General features: G+C 48.5%; 1 protein-coding gene across 3 annotated transcripts in view; it reads right to left on the bottom strand.

Moving 5' to 3' along the window:
- The window catches only part of LOC144823685 (protein mono-ADP-ribosyltransferase PARP14-like), a 1,720,771-nt gene that overhangs the window by 1,169,439 nt on the left and 530,118 nt on the right, over positions 1 to 21,214 (bottom strand). For all 3 annotated transcript variants that reach the window (XM_078682415.1, XM_078682413.1, XM_078682414.1), the window contains exon 5: positions 2,968 to 3,240. In XM_078682415.1, the coding sequence (XP_078538541.1) occupies positions 2,968 to 3,240 (273 nt within the window). The remainder of the gene's footprint in view (positions 1 to 2,967; positions 3,241 to 21,214) is intronic.

Genomic DNA, 21,214 nt, shown 5'->3' with positions numbered 1-21,214 from the left:
GGTGATGGACAGAGTTTCTGAATGATGCAGAATACTCTTACCAAGTCAAGAGATCATGGTTTTAATCCATCACCGTTTTTTAGCTCACTGCACCATCCCAGCTCAGAAATTGGCTATATGCAAATTAGTCTGTTCCTGTCCCAGTGCATGATGGGAACAGGGCAAACCAAACTACCAAGCCAATTCTTATACTGGGAAGGAAACAAGCTTCCGGGGACCGGTTTCTGGCATCACAGCCTTCTTCGGCCCGGCTTGCTTGAATCCTGATGGTGCAATGAGCAAGGGACTCACGTCTGAGTATACCCTCCCACACATAGTGTGGATAAAACCGATTTTGGAAAAGGGGGTGGTGATGGACAGAGTTTCTGAATGATGCAGAATACTCTTACCAAGTCAAGAGATCATGGTTTTAATCCATCACCGTTTTTTAGCTCACTGCACCATCCCAGCTCAGAAATTGGCTATATGCAAATTAGTCTGTTCCTGTCCCAGTGCATGATGGGAACAGGGCAAACCAAACTACCAAGCCAATTCTTATACTGGGAAGGAAACAAGCTTCCGGGGACCGGTTTCTGGCATCACAGCCTTCTTCGGCCCGGCTTGCTTGAATCCTGATGGTGCAATGAGCAAGGGACTCACGTCTGAGTATACCCTCCCACACATAGTGTGGATAAAACCGATTTTGGAAAAGGGGGTGGTGATGGACAGAGTTTCTGAATGATGCAGAATACTCTTACCAAGTCAAGAGATCATGGTTTTAATCCATCACCGTTTTTTAGCTCACTGCACCATCCCAGCTCAGAAATTGGCTATATGCAAATTAGTCTGTTCCTGTCCCAGTGCATGATGGGAACAGGGCAAACCAAACTACCAAGCCAATTCTTATACTGGGAAGGAAACAAGCTTCCGGGGACCAGTCCACTTCCACGTCCTGGCCAGGCTGCTGTAGGGAGGGAACGGAGTCAGGTGAGACAGCGGGGCCGGACCCCCCTCCAGGGGCCCTCGGGGACCCACCCCGTCACAATTTGGTAATGGGGTTTTCTGATCATTATTTTTGTTCTTAACCCCCCAACAGACAGTGTTACCTGGTCTCCTTTCTTCTCAACCTCCTTGCTTTTCGGTGGCCTTGGTTCATCAGATGCCTTTGACGAGGGCAATGGGCTTTTGGGGGGAGGTATATTAATCTGTTTCCTTATTGAAGTACCTTTATCACTAGGGCAGGGTGCTAGGCTTGCTAGCGTATGGGAATTTTCTACAATTGCCTTCTGCATCTTATCCAGTTTATCATTTAATATTTTTAACCTCTCAATAAGCGGGAGCACAAATGACCTAAGTAGCTGCTCTGCTTGAGAGAATGTGCATGCAGTATCCAGGTCTACAACTGTGTCTCGTGATTGTAAAGGAGCCTGGTAGCTAGAACTACTTAAGGGGGTGCTCGGGGGGAAAGGGACATCCTACGGCAGTTTTAGGTAAGGTGTTAGCTTTAATTAAAGTTGGCTTTGAAGAATTTCTCGTTATTTTCGATACCTTTGGTTTACTACCTAATTGACGGTTCCCACCCCTCTTTCTTTTCCCCTTTTGTGTGTGCGATATAGATGTAATTGTATTTTTGGGTCTGTCCATGGTCTGGGGATTCCTGTTTCCTAGGGATATAGGGTGAAAATCCGCCGAAGATGTTCCATCAGAGGATGTAGTGTCAGCCAAGATGTTTACAGTAATGATAGGTTGATCTCCCTCTAAGCCTGTGCCTGTGGAGTTATGACTAATAGCACTCGGCCTGTTGTTGTGAGCTTGGTCAGGTGTGACTGCATTTCCTAATTCGCCCAAGGAGGACCGCTTATTGCCCATCAGTTCCAGGGATAGCCGCTTCTCAGTGAGGGCTATCTCCCGTTCTAGCACAACCGCCGCTCTTTTAATGAACCCATCTAGAGTGCCAGCGATGCTTCCCCCCGTGATGCTAGATGTTAGCTTCCTCCCCTTCCCCGCATAGTGTGCCATTAGAATAAGGGGAATAGAGGAATAGCTCGGGTTTATTGCCTCTATATGGCACACTCAGTTAGAAATAGTCCCAGAGTCCAAAGCCTTGTAAAAACAAAGTCTTACCAGGCTTAATAATAGATCTTAAGGGGGTGCCCCAGCCCAGTCTTGTCCGGCCTTGGACAGCCGTAGACGGCCCGCCCTTTTCCCGGGCTTCTCCCTGAATGCTCCCGCGCAGCGGCTACCAAATCCGACTAAATAGAGTGCGCAGTATCCTGGGGGCGGGGCTGAGCGGCGAACGCGGACCAGGTGATTCAGGTCGAGCAGGGACTCCTGGTAGATGGAGTCCCTGCAACGTTCACCACGCTAAATGCCCTTCTCACCCCCACAGCAGGCACGTCAGCAGCTTCCTCACAGGTAAAACCAGCACCGGGTCCAGAGTCCAAGGGGTCGAAGCGGCAAGTCGTAGGATTCCTCCTCCAAGCAAAGAACACCGCAGCAAGGCTTCTCCCGAGCAATAGAAGTTCCCTCACTTTTACTTATTTAATTGGCATCTGGATTTCTGGAGATGGGAAGAGCAAAAAACTGCTTTGACAAACCACATCAGAATTCATTTATTCAACTGTTTGTGAACCAAAGGCACTCTGTACAAATGAGCATGTACTTTGCATTCTACCAATCTACTGAAAATTTCTGTTTGAGCCCGTCAGCCTAAATGGTTTAAAGAAGAAAAAGGAAAAAAAAACACAGTTTGCTCACCATTCAGGAACTTGGCCACCAAAACATATAACCTGTTTGAATCTGGGCAACTACTGATCAAATCAGATCCTTTAAGTGTTATGAGGTCTTTCCGTTTCATACAGCTGATTAGGGCTGTCCATTGTTGCCATCCGTACCTGCTCTGCTTCCCAGCATCACAACATGAAGTTACATTTTCCCCTCTGGAGAACATGATGAACATGCAATGAAACACAGTTAGCATAAACTTACTCTCACTGGTTCGAAAAGTAACGACAGCCACGTTCCGTTCAGAAATATGTTCCAATTTGAAGTCCTTTCCATCCAAGCCACTGGTGTTTTCTACCAGCATGGTCAACATTTCACGATTCATGGTTTCTGGGACGTTCTCCAGCACAACAGATGATGATGATGATGAAGGGGGAGTTGGAGGCTGCTCTTTGACAACACTTGGGCCTAAACAAGGCTGCACCTGAAGCAAGATGTTCTGTACAGAGTGACGACGACTCAAAACATTTTTGGCATCTGAATGAAGGGAATAAAAAAATATGAGAGGTCATATACAGCACACACCCTGGATGGGAATTATTGATTTGCAATCAGATATATTAAAGACAGGGTCAAGAGTCTTACAGGTCCTTGAGCAGATTTATAATAATGTAATCAATTTAATGAGCTCCATCTTTTTTGTTCACAGTCTTAATGGAAAAGGACCCAGTATATGCAGAACATGTTGGTTGCATATGGAAGAAATATTTTGCAAAACATACACTTCCCAAGTAGATTTTACATCAGAAAGCTCACACATTTATGCCATCAACTAAAATAAGTAATGTTTCCCAAACATGGCATCAGAAACTGACCTGTCACTGGTTCCTCCACCCATAGCTCCTCAACTCATAATGTTACTAGCACATGTTATCAATAAATCTTGGCCTAAAGGTTAACATATGTGCCCTGTATATGTCTTTGTATATATGTGTAGGACTAAGCAAGGATAAGCCCTGCATATGTCTGTAGTGGTTCAGACAGGCCCCCCATCTTCAATTCAAGCAAACCGTTATAAGCTCTCTAGTGCCACGTCCACACATCAAGCAAACAGTTATAAGCTCTCTAGTGCCACGTCCACACATTAAGCAACGGATCACAGCTTAGTACCTCTGGGTGGGGTAGGAGGGGTCCTATCTAATTTAATGATTCGGATGTACAATTTGTACTGTCCCACCCATTACTTTCCAAACAGCCCTCTAGGGCCAGATGTACAACCATTTTTAGCAGTCGAAAACAGAAAATCAGGCAGCTTGAGACCGCTAAAAAGGATTGTAGCAATTACAACCCCTATTTTGAGAATTGATGACCTATTATAGACTCACAAAATAGTGTTTGTGTGTCGCTATTAGGAAGGTGTGCGCGAAGGGCGTCCCTTCCTATAAGCAAGTCGCAGTGGGGTGTATGATTGTTTTGCAATCACATTTGCGGTCGCAAAACAATCACAGTATACCACCTACTTCAAGTAGGTGGTAAGCCAGTCACAAACAGGAAGGGGTCCCTTTGTGTTTGGCAGCGAAAATAATTTTTAAGAATAGGCAATGGTCCCATGGACCACTGTCTGCCCTGAAAAAATGAAAAGAAAACTTTTCATTTCTTTATTTTAAACATATCCTGTTTTCCTTCAAAGAAAACAGACTGCATTTAAAAAACAAATGTTGCTTTATTTATAAAGCAAACACAAACATGATGGTCTGCTATACCCAGCAGGCCACCATCCCTGTAATTGTAGCCCATTCCCATGAATATCGATGAGGCAAGTCATTTGCAACCCCATTGGGATTCGCTAAATGTGTCTGACACACATTAGTACATTCGGTTTTGCGAGTTGCAAATTGCAAGTCACACAAAATTTCAATTTGCGACCCACAAAACGGAATGGTGGTGCATCTGGCCCTTAGTTTCTTCAAAAGTCGCAGGAACTGTATTTCGTAAACCTTGTACCTGTTCACAATCATGCACACTGAATTCTTATCGGTCACGTTTCCGATTGAATTTTACAACACAACACCAGTGGGTGGTTGGTCGATGTGTAGGAACCTTGTGGGCATGATCTCAACAAGCCAAGTGCGCTTGGCTACAAATGGTCAGCCAAACCCAAGCACTTTGCATCTGATATAATGTGCGTACATTAAATATCAAACATCTCTACCAATCAGAGCATGTCAAATGTTGTCTTTAGGCCGATATGTTTAATTTGAAAGTAGCGAAAAATCTCTTCAAAGTCTTGCTCCAATTACTTCATTAGGATTTCCAATTAGATGTTATTTCAAAAGAAACTTGTAACTTGTTCACAGGGTTGGTGGCCATATTCGATTTCATGCACAAAGATTACTCCTTTATTAAGAACTGCAGACTCCCAGATTAAGGAAGCTATGGCACACTTACATTTAACAACCAAACTAATTGAAAGGTAAGCAATTTTAAGGGCACTGTGAATAGATTCCCTAAAGCATGCCAACTTTTTAGAGCCCATTTATGTGAGCAGAAGCTCCCAATGGCACTTCAAAATATATACTACAACTACAATGAAAAACGCTCCAAGTACTTGATGAATGAAGATATATATATATATCTTAATTAAAAGTTTGGTAAACATCTCGAGCGGAGTCGCGTCCTTATGTTCAGAGGCATCTTTGGAAATGTTTATCACGCGGCGGCCTCAGCCGAGGAGGATGCACCACCCGGCTGTATTAACTAATACGGGATTGCTTGGCTGTCATTGTTCCAGCCTGGTAGCAGCGCTCGAGAATTGTGAGTTTGGAAGCTGTGCCTGATGCCTGGGGCCCACCGGAGGGCTGTGAAAAGAGTGTGAAGGCTGAAAAATTCTGGCACATTAACGGACCCCAACAAGGGGAATAATTTGGACTTCAACACCCAGCATACCTCACTGGAGAGAGTATGAAATAAAAGGGAAAGTAACTGTTGCAGTAGGATTGCCAACATATATTAGTTATGGTGATTATTAAACAAGGGGTGCCACCATTATATCAGGGATGGCTAAATGTAGGTCAATCATGCTCTTAGTAAGTCAATGATGGTTGCCTGTATACCACAACAAGACCAAGAAAGTCAAAATAGCCAGGGATGCCCATTATTATGATATTGGCACTATTGTGTCATTTTTTTTTTTAAACAATTTTTATTGCAGACATTCAGTACAGCAGTTTTCTCAGAGGACTAACACCTCCTAGCTCCTCCTGTCTTCCATTTTCATTAGCTTCTGCACACAGCCTTAAGGCCCACAACCCGGAGGTCGGGCGGCGATAAAACATATAAATTCTCGAGGTTTGGCAAGGTGCAGCAGGTGCAATCCTCTCCCTGAAAACAACATAAAATAAAGAATAAAAAATTTCCCGTCTGCTTTTCTTCTTCTCCCCCCAATAGGAACTCCCAATATTTACTAACTGTCCCCAACGTCCCCCCTCCCCTCCTCCCGAATGTCCACCACCTACTCAGAAGTACTCAACACTGTCTCCTCTATGGGTTCAATCAGGAGTTGGTGTCTAGTGTCTACCTAGGTTTGCGATGTCCCCGGTGTGCCGCGAGGGCCGTTCTCGACTTCACCCAATTCGGCCTCATCCTCCTGTATTGTGCTATCTCTCAGGGCTTGTACCAGTGCCTCCCACGCCGCCGCCGTGTCCAGTGCTCTATCATTTGGTTTACGGCGAGCCATCTGGTATCGGTGAGCACTGTCGCAAGCGGCCCACTTCAAGAACTCACCAACCCATCTCCTGTGTGTGGGGCCTACTCTCGCCTTCCAGTGTCGTGTGATTTCTCTTTTGGCTATGATCAGGCCCATATCTATGAATTTACTTGTGGTTTTGTTTTTGGGCGTGTGCGGAAACCAATGTAATAAGCAGACCGCTATATCATATTGCACTGTCCTATCCGTCACTTCCGTTAGAGTATCCCCTATCGCCTGCCAATATTCCCGGAGGTCAGGGCAGGACCACAGCATATGTTCCAGCTCCGCTCCTTCAAAAGCGCATCTCGGGCATGCCGCGGTGGCCGCTCCGAAATACTTCTTCATTTTCCCCGGGGTCAAGTAAGCTCTATGCAGCACATAAAAGTGGATCTGTTGAAAGTGCGCATTTCTCGTGCTGTTTCTAGTTCTTCTTACTAATTGGGTCCAGGTCGTCCCGGGGATCTCCCTATCAAAGTCTGCTTCCCATTTGGTCTTTAGCACCGACAGCGGCGGCAGATTTTCCCGGAGCATTTTAGAGTATAAGCATGTTACTGCTTTATAAGTTCCGGCTGCCATCATAGTGTACTGGCAGGCCATGGTCGTCGTTGGCTCCGCAAGTCCTCCCTTCCAATGTGTCTGGATGGCCCTAGTGACCGCAGCATGCAATAGGTACCCCCCCTAGGCAGCTCAAATTTCTCCTGCAGCTCACGATATTGAATTAGCACCCCGTTCTCGTAGAGGTCGCCCACCACTTGTATACACGCTTCTTCCCAACTCAGCAACTGCGACCAATCTCCTCCATGAGGGAGTGCTGTTCGCATACCCAAGGGTATCTCAGGGGCATATGGGTGTTGCCCACCCGTCCGACGCTGGTATCGGTTCCAGCAAAGTCTGAACGTCCGTTCCTCAGGTGTCAGATCTCTAAAAGCTATTCTCTGTTGTAAAGCTATATAGGCCAGCACATGGCGCAGGGTGCCCCCGTCTCTCTTGTTCTCTGGACCTCGATACATCCTCGCTATCTCCTGCGTAAAGATCTGCAGTTGAGCAGCCAAGTAGTACAGTTCGAAATCGGGGGCAGCCAGTCCGCCCTCATCTTTCGGGCAGGTGAGCGTCACCAGTGCCACTCTACATCTGCCTGTCCCCCATATGTAGGAGGTCATCTGAGATTTCAATTGGGAGAACAAGGATCTAGGTATCCAGACAGGAAGGGTGCGAAAGTAATATAAAAGGCGCGGCAGGGCGATCATTTTCAATAAAGAAATGCGCCCAGTGACTGTCAGCTGAAGCGTGGCCCAAAAGGCCATGCAGCCCTTCAGCGCTCGCATGCAGCGGCCTACATTACCCTATAGCATGTCTGCCGCCGTGTGGTATATATATATATACACCTAAGTACTTCAAGCAAGTGGGCTCCCATCTGATATCAGGACGATGGTCGGGCCGTACTGTGCCATGTCTCAGGGGAAACAAGCAGGTTTTAGACCAATTAACCTTCAGCCCTGATAAATATCCAAATTACCCTAGCAGACTTTCCGCGCCTTTCAGTGCCTCTGATCCATCTTCTATAAATAATAACAGGTCATCCGTGTATAAGGAGATGAATTGTTGACCTCCTCTACTATCTATGCCCCGAAAATATGTACCCGTCCGGGCCGCAGCCGCGAGGGGCTCAATCGCCAGGGCGAACAGAAGGGGGGACAGGGAACAGCCCTGCCTGGTACCCCGCTCCACCGGATATTGGTGTGAAACAAGGGGTCCTATCCGCACTCTAGCCACCTCCTCCGTGTACAGTACTCGCGTCCATTTGATATATCCTTCTCCCAGTCCAAAGTGCTCCATGACCCGGTATAAATATTCCCACTCCAAGCTATCGAACGCCTTCTCTATGTCCATCGATAGGACCGGGGGCGCCTGGGTCTTCATATGTGGACTTTCCACCAAGCGCGAAAGTCTCCTTATATTTATCGTCGTATTCCGAGCAGGGATAAAACCCGACTGGTCTGTATGAACCAGGACGGGCATGTGCTGTAGGAGCCTCTCTGCTAGTATGGCACTTAATATTTTGTAATCCGTGGTCAGCATGGATAACGGCCTGTAGGAAGCCGGGCGTTCGCTCTCCCTTCCCGGCTTGAGCAGTGGGATCACCAAGGCCTCGCGCATCGATTGGGGTAGATGGCCGGTCTTACTGGCCTCGTTGTATATCGTTTGTAGTCTCGGCGCTAGTAAGTCTACATATTTGCTGTAGAATTCAATGGGTAGCCCATCTAGGCCCGGCGTTTTGTGGCGAGCCATCCGTTTAACCACTCCTCTAATCTCCCTTAGCTCTATGTCCCTTCCTAAATCGTTCGCTTGTTCCTGCTCCAAGTGCGGCAGTTGAAGGTCCGCAAGAAAAGCTTGAATGTTGTTCCCCTGCTCCGCCAGCTCACTCTTATACAGGTTCGTATAGTATCTCTGAAAGCTATGGAGTATCCCCATCTGGGAGTACTGTATTTGGTCCGCTTCTCCCTCAATTGCTAATATCAGGGAGCTTCGTTTAGTAGGATTGGCCAGCCACGCTAGCAGCGTCCCAGCTTTGTCCCCCTCAACGTGGGTTCGGAGCATGTACGCTTTGTGATCAAAACTGCGGAGACGTTCTACCTCCACTGCCACCACCTCCCTAGCCAAGCTGACCTCCTCCTGTAACTCGGGGTGCCCCGGTCGCGCCTTCTCAGCGTCTCTCAGCTTAGAGTCCGCCTTCTGCAGGTCTAGTAATACCTTCCGCACGCCTACGCGTTTTCCTATGCACTGCCCTCTAACTACCACCTTAAAAGCGTTCCATTCCATAGCCCTGGAGGTCGTGGACCCCTCGTTTTCCGTAAAGTACTGGGTTATACCCTCCTCCAGCGCCGAGTGAAACAGCGGGTCCTCCAATGTCTCAGGCCACAACCGCCATGTCGGGACCCGCGACAGCTCCCTGACCCAGTCTAGATCCATCAGCAGTGGATTGTGGTCTGAAATTGTCCTGGTCAGGTAGTCGGTCCGTGTCACAGTCTGCATTACAATCTGCGAGCACAAAATTGCATCAATTCGGACATGGAGGTCATGGAGGCTCGAAAAAAACGAGTAGTCACGCTCGGCTGGGTGATGTGCACGCCACGCGTCCGTCAATCCCCACCGCTCTTGCCATTCCAGTCTCCCCTTCGTGAGGCGGTGTACAGGGGAATCTCCTGGTGGTGGATGGGATCTATCTAGCGACGTGTCCGCTACTGAGTTAAAATCACCCCCAATTAGTACCGGGCCCGCTAAGAAGTGTGCTAGTGTCCCCGAGAGTCCTGTAAAGAAGGTCAGCTGGTCTACGTTGGGTGCGTATATGCTACACAGCACTATATTCCTGCCCCGCAACCTGCCCTCCACTGCCACATATCTGCCTTCAGGGTCTACTATGTGTCTGGCCGCCTGGAACGGGGTGCCCGCCCTTATCCACACCAGAGCCCCCCTAGCAAATGCTTAGTAAGTGGTGTTGAATATCTGGCCCCTCCACCTCTTTTGTAGCGCTATCCCCTCAGATTTCGTAAGATGTGCCTCTTGCAGCAGCGCAATGTGCACCCCCCTGCGTACCAGATAGGCATGTACTTTGTGTCTTCTTGCCATTGAGTGTAGCCCCCGCACATTCCAGGTTATACATCGCAACGTGTTCACACTAGCCATTGTCCCATAGTTCACATTGCAGTCTCTTTCGCAATTTTCTGACGTCATGAGTGGTGGTGTCTCCCCAGCTAAATATCAAACCGCCTGACTTTACAATTACCATATTTTCAGGAACCATCCATCGCCAGAATAACAAAACAACCCCAACAGTACCCTCTCCCGCCCCCCCCAGAATAGGCCCCAATATCAAGCTATCAGTACCCATCCAAACTCAGTCAATCCCCTTAACTTCCCAACTAGTTCACGGTCGTTACCGTGAGTGCCTTAAGGGCAATCAGGTTGTGGCCTAGACCCGAAGGTAGCTGCTTCCGCCCTCCCCGCACCCTCCAGCAGCAGCAGTCCGACATCCCGGTCGATGACCCCCCACCGCAATACCTTACAGTTCTTAAATCATTTCCTCTGCTGGAGTGACCCCCACTCGTTATCTTCATATCAGATATTCAGGATCTCTTCCGACGTTTGTGGTGTCACCAGCGGGCCCTTGGTGCTGTGTGTTTCTGAGTGCTCCGTCTCTGATCCTGTGCCTTTGTCCTCCGAGTTCGAACCCCGCTGTGACGGGGAGGCACCTGAACGTGACTGATTCAACCGCCTGCAGTGCAGCCTGCCGCTCCACCTCCGTCTGGGACACCGACGGTTTCCTCGTTCACTGCCGTCGCAAGCGCAGCCTCTGTGATTTCCACGTCTGTGATTTTGCACGCTCCCTCTCTTCCTGGGCTCTGGCGCCATCCGTGCCCGCCTTGTAAGTCTCCCACCACTCCCAGGTATCCGCCGATGTGGGGAAGAAGTGTGTTTTGTCGTCCAGCACCACTCTCAGTTTAGCCGGGAAGAGAAGGGAGTACCGAATACCCTCATTCCGCAATCCACGTTTTATGGATAAAAAGGAGGCCCGTAGTTTCTGCGTTTCAAAGGGGTAGTCAGGGAATAGGGTCACTTTACTGTTCGCGATGTGGAAGGGCCCCGCATCGCGGGCCCTCTGAAGCAGAAGGTCCCCATCTTTATAGTGCAGCAGTTTGGCTACCACTGGTCTCGGGGGCAGGCCCGGTTTGGGGGGGCCGAGCCGGGACACGATGAGCTCGTTCCAGAGTGAAGAATGGCGATAGGCCTTCTGGCGCCACCGTGGTTTTAAGCCAATTGTCCAGATACTCTATCATATCCTCTCCTTCCGTTTTCTCTGGCAGACCCACTATTCGAACATTACTGCGTCTGCTTCTATTTTCGGCATCCTCGGCTCTCCTCTCTAGCGATGGTATCCTGCCCAGTGCGTCCGTGGGCCTCTCCTCCATTTTTTTGTGGGCTAGGTCTAGCTCACCCAAAGTGTCCTCGGCCTCCGTGACTCTGTCTCTGAGTTTGTCATGGTCAGCTCTCAGGAGACCCAGCCCCGAGACTACCTGCGCAATATCATGTTGCAAAGCGTCTCTCGTTGCCGCAATAGCCTCCAGTATGCGGTCCTGTAGCTGCTGCAAATCCGAAGGTCCCGCAGGACCACCCTCCGATGTCTCAGGGGCCACAGTCTTTCCGGGTTTCCCTTGGTTTTTTACCATGGTGGAAGTTCGCTATTCACTCCAGGGTCCGTAAACCTCTGTGCAGCAGCTGGATAGGCCCAGTAGTCTCCTTCAGGTCGCGAGATCGTGTTCCCTATCCGCTCTAGGAGTCCCGCTCAGCAGCCGGTCGGCCTCTAGGGGAGTCGAACTCAGTTTCGTCTCCAGACGGGAGTCCACGGTCTCCCCCCGCCGTTAGTCTGTCCCCTCCGCTTGTTGTAGGCCACATCGGCCGTTGGGCACCCTCTTCGGTCACCTTTCTCTTCGCGTAGCTGCCCCGGGCCTAAATGTCTCATCCACGAGGGGCCGGCGACCCCGCCCGTCAGCTATAAGGGAAGGCCCTCAAGGCGCAGGTCCAGCCCTATCTGCGGTCAGGAGCTTGTCCCCTGGCGGGATCTTCCCAGCAGGTAGGCCCACTTCCTAGCCACAAGCCGCGCCATTCTAGGGTCATTCAACAAATCCAAGGGTGTGCCGATGTCGCCCTCAGACCAGGGTGTCTTCTCGGGGACTCGATCCCGCCCAGATTCCTAGGTCTGCCCCCAACGGGGAGAATAATCCTCCGGCATGGCTCCTTACGTCCGTCGGTCCCCTCAGTGCCCCCAAATGTGGACGAGGATCAGCTAGCCGCCGCCGGCGGGAAGAGCGGTAAGTCCCTCCTTCTCGGTCGCAGTGTAGGGCCCTCCCGATGGTTCACGTGTCCCGAAGCCCGCCCCTCACCTCTCTCCGTGTGGCCCGGGCACAGGGCCCCTCCGGTCAGTCTCCACAGCCCTCCGGCCTGCCCAATGGCGTTGGCTAGTTCAGCAGACTCTCCAATTCCCTCGGGGCAGCCGCCAGGGCCGTCTGTAGGTCCAGGCCCGCGCCGCACCAATGCGTTATGGGGCACCTCCTCCCCCGAGGGGGATAAGCATCAGCCCTCCGGAGGGGGCTACTCCGCGGCCCCGGCCCCGCAGCATCCCGCAACAGCGGGTAGACCCCTCGGTTCTCAGCTCACCGGTGGTCACCGCCGGGCACTCCCAGCGGTTAAGTTTGTTGTCTTCCCCTCCGGCACGGGAGGGGCCGGGCGCCCTACCGTTCTCTGGGCTCCTTTCTTTGCGGCCGCCCGCTTCTCAGTCTCCCATTGCAGGCGGTGCCCCAGTTGTACCCTAGCGGGCGAGGAATCAGTAGGGGGATCACGGCACTTGCGCCTCAGCTCCTTCGCCTCATCGCCATCTTGTCGCGGGGGTCCCCGCTTGATCCAAGCCACACCTCGGCGGGTCTCGCAGTCAGGGGCCCCGGGACTCACCGCTTCATCGCTTGACCACTCATTCGGCAGGGCGACCGCTTGCTCTCGTCTGCGGGTCTCCCGGTGAGGCGCTTCACACTCAGGCACGCTTTTCAGTCACTCCCGGGATCCGAGACATCCGCCATTTTGCGCTCCATCATGTTCTGGCTCGCTTTCGCTTTTTACTGCAGTGGCGGGCTATCTCCCTGTTACGCCAGTGGCATCGAGGGTGCAGTACTGTTTCCACTTTCTCCGGTCTGCGGCGGGAGGCTCTCGCGGGCGTCACCGCTCAGTTTAGAAGGATAAATGCGGGGATCGGGCGCGGAGCTCCGAGCTCACGCCGCCATTCCCTTCGGACCCGAAGCCACGCCCTCTGGCACTATTGTGTCATGAACGGAAACAACTGAGCTAGAGATAAAACCTTTATGACTTAGATTTAGACGTCAAGGTCCTTGGTTGAAGGAATAGCTTCCAAGAAGTGACTGTGTATAGGGCGAGTCAAAATGTCAGACACACACAAGTGAAATAAGAGAGGCTCTCAATTTTCAGTGCTCTGCATCCATAACCTGTGCTCCTCAGCTCTTGGGCTGGCCAGGACGCCAACTAATACATTTTCACTCAGAACCCAAACTTAAGAGGATCAGCACTGGTTACTGCTCAGGCTACTGCAGCCACTCTTCTTTTATGGTCCATTGTTCACACACAGGGGATACACAATGGCCAATCTCCATGTGCTTTAGTTGGATTGAGAATGGATACAGATGGCCATGTGCCTGACCCTATAGACCAACACAGTGGGTGTCTGAGTGTTATCATGAGGCCCTGCCATTGGTTTGGCTGGTTATCAGTCTAAGGGTCTTGAGCTAAGCAGTTCTTTCTTCGTAAATATAAACATAGATACTGGGCTTGGCTTCACCTTCAAAGCTACTTTGTAGGTGCTGATGAGTTACCAGCAGCTCCATGGCTACTCGTTGGAGACCCCTACCCAGGATTGTAGAGAACGATTTAAAGTAAAAACCTGGAATAACAAAGTTTTTAGAATGACTGATATATGAGTAGGCCAGTCATAAAAACCACAAATGAGAACTAATATTTGCAAAAATGTATTTAAGCTCAGCATGGCAACAACTGGTCAGAATTGTAGTGTGGCCTAAGGCCTGCTTTGAATGCATGTTATGTTAGCATGGCTTATTAGAAGTTTAAACGCCATTTTACCTTTTCCCGCTTTTGCAAACGACCCTGCATATAGCTGTTTTTGCAAGTTAGGCTTTGTGAAGGTCTACACATGAGAAAAGGTTTGTTTTCAACATCTCTAGACTTACATCGTGGCCCTAGTCTGCACAGTGAGTGCTGAAGCAGTCAAGGTTATCATAACAGGGTAGATGTTGTTCGACATGTTCGAGTAACGCTTTTAGACATAACAATTTGGCAGCTGTGAGCCAACAGAGATTCTGGCGTCTTTATTATTGCACACTTGCCACGATTTCACACACTTGGAAGTTTTCCGTTTCCAGGGATGCAGAGAGCTACTTGCTGATCCTGATGTGATTTACTCTTACTGAGCGGAAAGGTAATGGGGTCCCCAAACAAGCCTAAGAGACCTTCTTTAGTTTTATAAACCTAGTTCCTATATAGGGAGGGTGTTAAAACTAGGCGCTGTAAGGTCTATTTTCACCATCATTGTAATATGATTTCTCCTTTTGTATTTTATGGAATTGTAACAATGCTGACCATATTATTTCTAATCATATGTCTGCTTATGTTGGCTATGATACTGCATCTGAGATCACGTCATTAAAATAAATGTTTTAACCTTACTGTGTCTCATATTTAGTCCTGTTGTGGACTGGTATGAGAGGTAAACAAAAGAGTGTTCTCATTTCCCACCATTCCTGAGTTTGGTTCTAAGTCGCATGTTCTAGGTTGTCTAATCATTGGTTACTTTGCTACAGGACGAAGAGCTAATGTGACACTGATGCTAGCTGGTTGGGGTCTTTTCTAGGTACTGAGGTGAGTTTCTGGTACACCACAATTCACTGATGTTCTAGGTCTCTGTGCAAAGTTCTGTGCATGAGCAGGATCCTTGCAACAGCATTATGTCTGCAGCTGCCACCCTGAGTAGACATGCACCAATGCTTATTGCACCCTCAAATGCCCATGCAGAGTCCAGGACTGATCAAAAGAAAATACAGAGCTAAAGTGTGAGCTGCACAAGAGTAATCAGAGCCGCCTCTTTCCAGTACTTTAATAAAGCATGTCTTTGATTCCCATCACCATCACCACCCCCTTTTGTACTGTCTTTGATTCCCAGCATAACCTTGCTGGTCTTTCCTCAAGGCTATCAAGGAAAACTACTCTGCACAGACACAAGTCAAGGATATTTATTTGAGAGGGGCTCTGAACATGTTTTTATTGGCTCAAGTTGGTGGTTCATATCTTGGTACATGATAATGTATATTATGATGTAGTTAGATTCTTTCACTTTGTTACATCAACATCTTCTCTTCCACAGAAACCTAATATGTGTTCATGCTAGGGCCTTTCTAACCATGTTCTCCGTTGTTGGTCTTGATGCTTGTTTGCAGATTAAAACATTAAACCACTCCAATGACTGAGAATATCTAGTCCATGGGGCAAAATATGATCTCTTCTAAAGTGTTCTCTTCTTTCCAGTCAACTCCCATTCAATTACTCAATTTTGTTTTGTTAAAGTATGTCATTTTGCACGTTGTGGCTTTTGATTTAAAGATCAGCGATTTTATTGCCTACCCAGCCCAATGAAAAATTTAGCTTTTCCACTGATAAATTAATTTTGTCAAAGTGTCTCTCTTTGCATCCAGTGGTGCATTCTATTTTTAAAGTCCAGGCAGCATGTTTGATGGAGCATGGAGCAGCAAATCTTTAACCATCTCTTAAGGAGTCCCTGCTGGCATCTGCTGGCTAAAGATAACAGCCTTTTCTTTGAATGATGCACTCTTTTCAAAACATTTTGTGAAGTTCTCTGGTGTCTAAACAAAGCTACAGTTGTTTACCTAAAAAGAAGCTTGCTATAACAGTATCAATAATTCCACTCTGGTTCGTGCTAAGTTTCAAGTAACCCATATTCTAGTGATCATCCTAGATGACAAGTCAATATGACAGCTCAGATCAACGCAGTGTCCACCTCCTGCTTCCACATCCTACTCATGTTGCGAAAGATCTTAAAATGGTTGCCTCAGAACACCAGATGGACCATCACACAAGCACACGTCACCAGCAGGCTGGACTACTGCAACACACTTGACGCTGGATTCTCCAAACAACTCCTACACAGACTCCAGAACGGAGCCACAAGACTCATACTTGACCTACCACATCACATTGCACCACAGGAAGCTTCACTGGCTTCTCATTCACAAGTGCGGCTAAGTCAAACTTCTCATGTATACATACAAAGCCCTACACAACAAGCGATCAGAATACTTGAACAACTGCCTACACTTTAACAAACCCACCAGACACCTATGCTCTGCCTCACTCGTGACCCACATCCACAAAAGTGAAACTGTAACCGCTCATTCTCCTACCCTGCATCCAAGAAATGGAACAACCTCCATCAACACTTCAGAGCCCCCTCCACCCTTCTTGAGTTCTGCAAGAAGCTTAAGACCTGGCTCTTCGTATAAGCAGCTTGGGACCACACTCCTATATACCTTGGCCAAGTGCCTGGATACCCTCTTGAGTGATAAGTGCACTATACAAATCAACATAACATATTCATTGAGAAATGCGGACTCATTCTTTTGCAAGCTAAGGTAATTTGCTATCAAATCAATATGTTTCATGAAGTCTGATAAGGGTAAACATTTGATTTGCTTGCAATGTAATTATCTAAGATATACAGTGTTGTGATTTACAGTTCCATCTAATAAGTCCCCAGGTCCGGATGGGGTCCCTATGGACTTGTATAAATACGCCTCAGAACTGTGGGGCCATTCCTCTGTAATTATCTCAATGCCTTTACTGAATGCGGCCTTCCAGATTAATGACATACTGCCATCTTAGTCCCTATTTTACCACAAAAAAGTGACCTGCAGTCCCCCAGCTGTTATTGCCCAATATCCTTGTTGGACTATGCTGTCAAAATTACTGATACAGTTGTATTGGACTGTTTGCTGTTTTGGGTCGCTGAGTCTAACACACTGGCAACGGTTCAATAAGGGTTCCATGAGGGGCTGGGCATGGTGAAGCAATATCTCAATCTTCACCTGTTTATTAGCAACTAAACCAGTGTTAAGCAGGGCTCCAAATGCCTGGCCTTCATGGACCTGTCTATTGCCTTCGAAAGTGTGTTAGAGGTCTAAGCTGTGGGACATACTGAGTGATCTGGGGGTAGCCCTTGGGTCAGTTTGATTTCTAAGTGCACTACATTTGAACTTATAAGCGTCTGTTATGTACGGCCCTGATGCGAGCACATCTCCAGCTTTCCACTGGGGAAGGGCGTTCGCCAGGGATGTGTAATGGCCCCTATACTCTTCCTACTGTACATCAATGGTCTTGAGAAAATTCTGTCAGCCTATGCGGCGGACGATCTAGTGGTGGGCAGGAAAAAAGTACCTGTGTTACTCTAAGCAGATGATGCTGTCCTAATGGTTGTCCAAATGAGTCTAAACTCACTCTTCCAGAAATTTGTGAGCTTTATAGGGTCTTTGGGCCTATACACCAATCGCTCCAAAACGTACATGTGAGAAAGTGCCATCTTTCTTGCCTTGGTATGCCCCCACTTTTTTCTGAACTGCTGATGTGCTTTGACTGAGTGTGCCCTGGGTTCCTGCCAACCAGATACCCAGGGCCTGTGTTCCTTCCCTAAAACTGTGCAGAAACTAAAAACCCAATTGGCATCTCTGGCCACCTCTCAGCCCCTAGTAAATGGCACCCTAGGTACCCAGGGCATGGTGACCAGAGAAGACCCCTCAGGGCTGCAGCACTTATTGTGCCACCCTCAGGGGCCCTGTACCCTGGCACCCACATAGTGCCTTTGCAGGCTGAGTGCCTAACTAAGTACAGAACTAAACCAAGAGTCGACATGGCACACATCCCTGTGTGAACTAGAAATGTGTGAAGAAATGAGGTACACTCGCTTATATTCCTATATTGAGATAAGTTTTACTGATTAAACCGTTTGCTCTGTGTGGGGTGCTACACTACATGCCTGTGATGGCTAACACAGTCAAAAATCAATGAAAGAATGCAGGCAAAATGAATAGGTATGTATTTGACTATGCAATAATAATCAAAATAAGAAACTTGCGGGGGAATCTGTACATTGTAAGTGTGTATCACGAAGAACCAAGTCATACTGATTAATCAGATCAAAGATCGAAGATTGAGTGATGGAACTGTGCGGACATTTGGAAAATGGATAAGAAAACCAGGACAACTTGCCACCAGTGTAAACTGAGACGCCAATCTAGGAATGTTCATGCATGTGCGAGCGTAGTGCTAAAGACCTTTTCCCATGCACCACTGTGAATGAACTGCTTGATAAACAACTCTGAAGCTCATCTACCTGAACTCAATCTCCAGTGACACAATCCTCAAGAGGCTGCACAATATCGGCGTTGCTGCACAAAGCGTTGAATGCCTAACGAGAAGTAAATTGCATGATTAACAGCAGGTCTGGTGCGTACTGATACCCAATTATTTGGGAATCAGTACGCAACAGACCCTCTGGCGGGAAGACTGGCGGAAAAATATCTTCGTCAGGAAGGGGGGGGGGGGGTGCCAGCCTGTGCCAACCCCACCCCTCAGGTGGGAGAGACGATGTGAAGCACGACCCCGGGCTCCGGCCATCTTGTAGCTGGGGAGCCCTGCCCAATCCCAGCTAGGCTCCTAACCCTTCCCACAGGAGAGGAGCAGGCCACGGGGTGTACTCACCCCAGGACAGGGACTCATTGGTCCCTGTCCTTGCCCTACCTGTAACGCCCCTAAATTCAGTATTTAGGGGCTCCCTGAACCTTCCTTCCTCAGATCCCGATACGAAAGAAGAAGAAAGAAGATCAAGAAGAAGACCCGCTGTGCAGCTGCTAACAACAGGACAACAACAACTGACTTGGCCCCAGCCCTACCGGCCTGTCGAACCTAGAAACTGCTCCTGCCTAATCCCGGCAACTCCTGCGACAGCAACCTTGGGACACCCAGAGGACCTGCCTGCCTTGACCCTCTTAAAGACTGGGACTCCCATCATCAGAGGCTCTGCTGCAACAACCCACCCGGTGCGAACCAGGAAGCTCCGGACCAGCCCACTCTGCACCCGCCAAGCCCGGGCGAGGCCCAACCGAACCAAGACCACGAGGACGTCCCCCGGCGACTGGGACCCGAAGTCCAGTGCCCAAAGACCCTCCTCGGCGAACCAGCCGATACCTGCAGACTCAGAACCAGGGGCCACCCAACCGCGACCAGCAGAGGGTAAGCTTTTCCGACACCCAAAGACACCCCTGCACCCGGTGCCCTACAGCACCCTGTGCCTCCCTTTGAGGTACCTACCTGTGCTCCAAGATCCCAACTTACCTCTCGAAGTGCTGGTCGCCCCTGGAGAGTCTCCGTCCCCGAGCCTGCAGCCTTTGTTCCTTTTTGACCTTGCCCATTTGATAACATTGAGCGACCGAAGGCTCAAGAGCACCCTGCACCCAGCCGCCCGAGTGCCGCTGGCTGTGCCACCTTTGTCCTACCCTACTTTCCCCCTTGCCCTGAGCAAGTGACCAGGAGCCCAGCTCCCACAGCCGCGTGGCCTGCTAGCCAGCAGCCACCAACCGAAGGCCCCTTTCCCCAAATGGATATCATTGGGCCTACCTACCTCTGCACCCGGCTGGCCCTGCGCTGCTGGGGCGGAACCGACTGTACTTACTTGACCCTGGTGGACCCCTGAGTCTACACCCGGAACCTTAAGTTCACCAGCCAAGTATTCACCTGGAAACCGGTAACTCTCTTACCTGCCATTGGATAACACTGACCCATTTTGACTCGAAAATTTTCTAAGTGTAAAGTTTTGAAAACTGCAAATATTCACATAAAATCAGCCGAAGTCCGAATTCCAAAGTACTCATCTGCAAGTAGGCGAGAAACCAGTTCTGTACCTTGCAGCCCAGTACTGAACCGCAAAAGTAATCCTTACCGGGTTTACTAGTAATCTGTATTTTCTCCATAGGAACCCATTGTCTGCTTTTCTATGAAATTTCTTCTAAGTGTCTACTTTTGAAAACTTGAAATATTCTTTAAAAATCATACGAAATACTGAAACGCAATTACCTACGTGTTTTAAGTTCAGACCCCAGTGCTGGCCTTAGAAGCCCAGTACTGAATTACAAAAGTAACGCGATCATACTTTACCTACAACCTGAATTTTCTCCCATTGAATAACATTGCCAGATTGTCATTGAAAAATTTCTAAATGTGGACTTTTAAAACAGCTTTATATTCATGCAAATTCACCACAGTAACTAAAAGGTTTTTGCTAATCTGGTTTCAGTTTAGACCCCAGGACTGAATCTAGTATCTAGTCCTGGAACTACTAAAGTAATCTGTACTGTAATCAACTGTACTTTTAAGGTAACAATCCATTAAGCTCAATACTAAAGTGTGTCTAGACTTGAGTTGCCTTCAGCAACTCCTGTATCTATTGTGTTCACCAGCGTTATTGATTCCTTGCAAAGTAATTACATGAGAGTTCTTATATCTAGCAAAGTATATTTTTATGCCTGTTGGTTCTAAAAATAAAACAACCATATCTTTGGATATAAAAAACATTGGCCTGGAGTTCAGTCTTTGAGTGTGTGAAATCCTTTCCTGACTGAGTGTGTACAACAAATGCTTTGCACTGCCCTCTTGTACTGCCTTACTGCTCGACCAAGCTTCCACTTTTGAGAGTAAGGTCAGTCCTGCCTTTAACCTCTGCTATACCTTTTGGGTCTGTGGACTCTATACACACTGTACTTCATTATTGTCCAGTATATATAGAGCCACTTTCTCACAGTACACACGGTTTGCGGGCCCAAATCCATAAAACAAAGAACTGTCTACCTCCAAGGTTATCAGGTTGTTTTCACCCAGTATTTTCATATCTTGGGTGGTTGTTGATGCCAAGGGAAACTGGGGCCCCGGTAAGGAAAAAAAACAGCTCAGTGGTTTTCCAGTGCTACTAGTTTTATTTATAGTTTAGCCTTGCAAGTTGATAGAAAACCTATGGCTCCCTTGATGGAAGTTTTTAGCAGCAAATGTCTCCCTATCTTCACTTACGGAGCT

The sequence above is a fragment of the Lissotriton helveticus genome, chromosome 3_1 (genome assembly GCF_964261635.1).
Source record: "Lissotriton helveticus chromosome 3_1, aLisHel1.1, whole genome shotgun sequence".
In the NCBI taxonomy this organism is placed as follows: Eukaryota; Metazoa; Chordata; class Amphibia; order Caudata; family Salamandridae; genus Lissotriton; species Lissotriton helveticus.
Note: the sequence above shows the minus strand (reverse complement) of the source record. Positions and strands in the feature narration are given on the sequence as shown.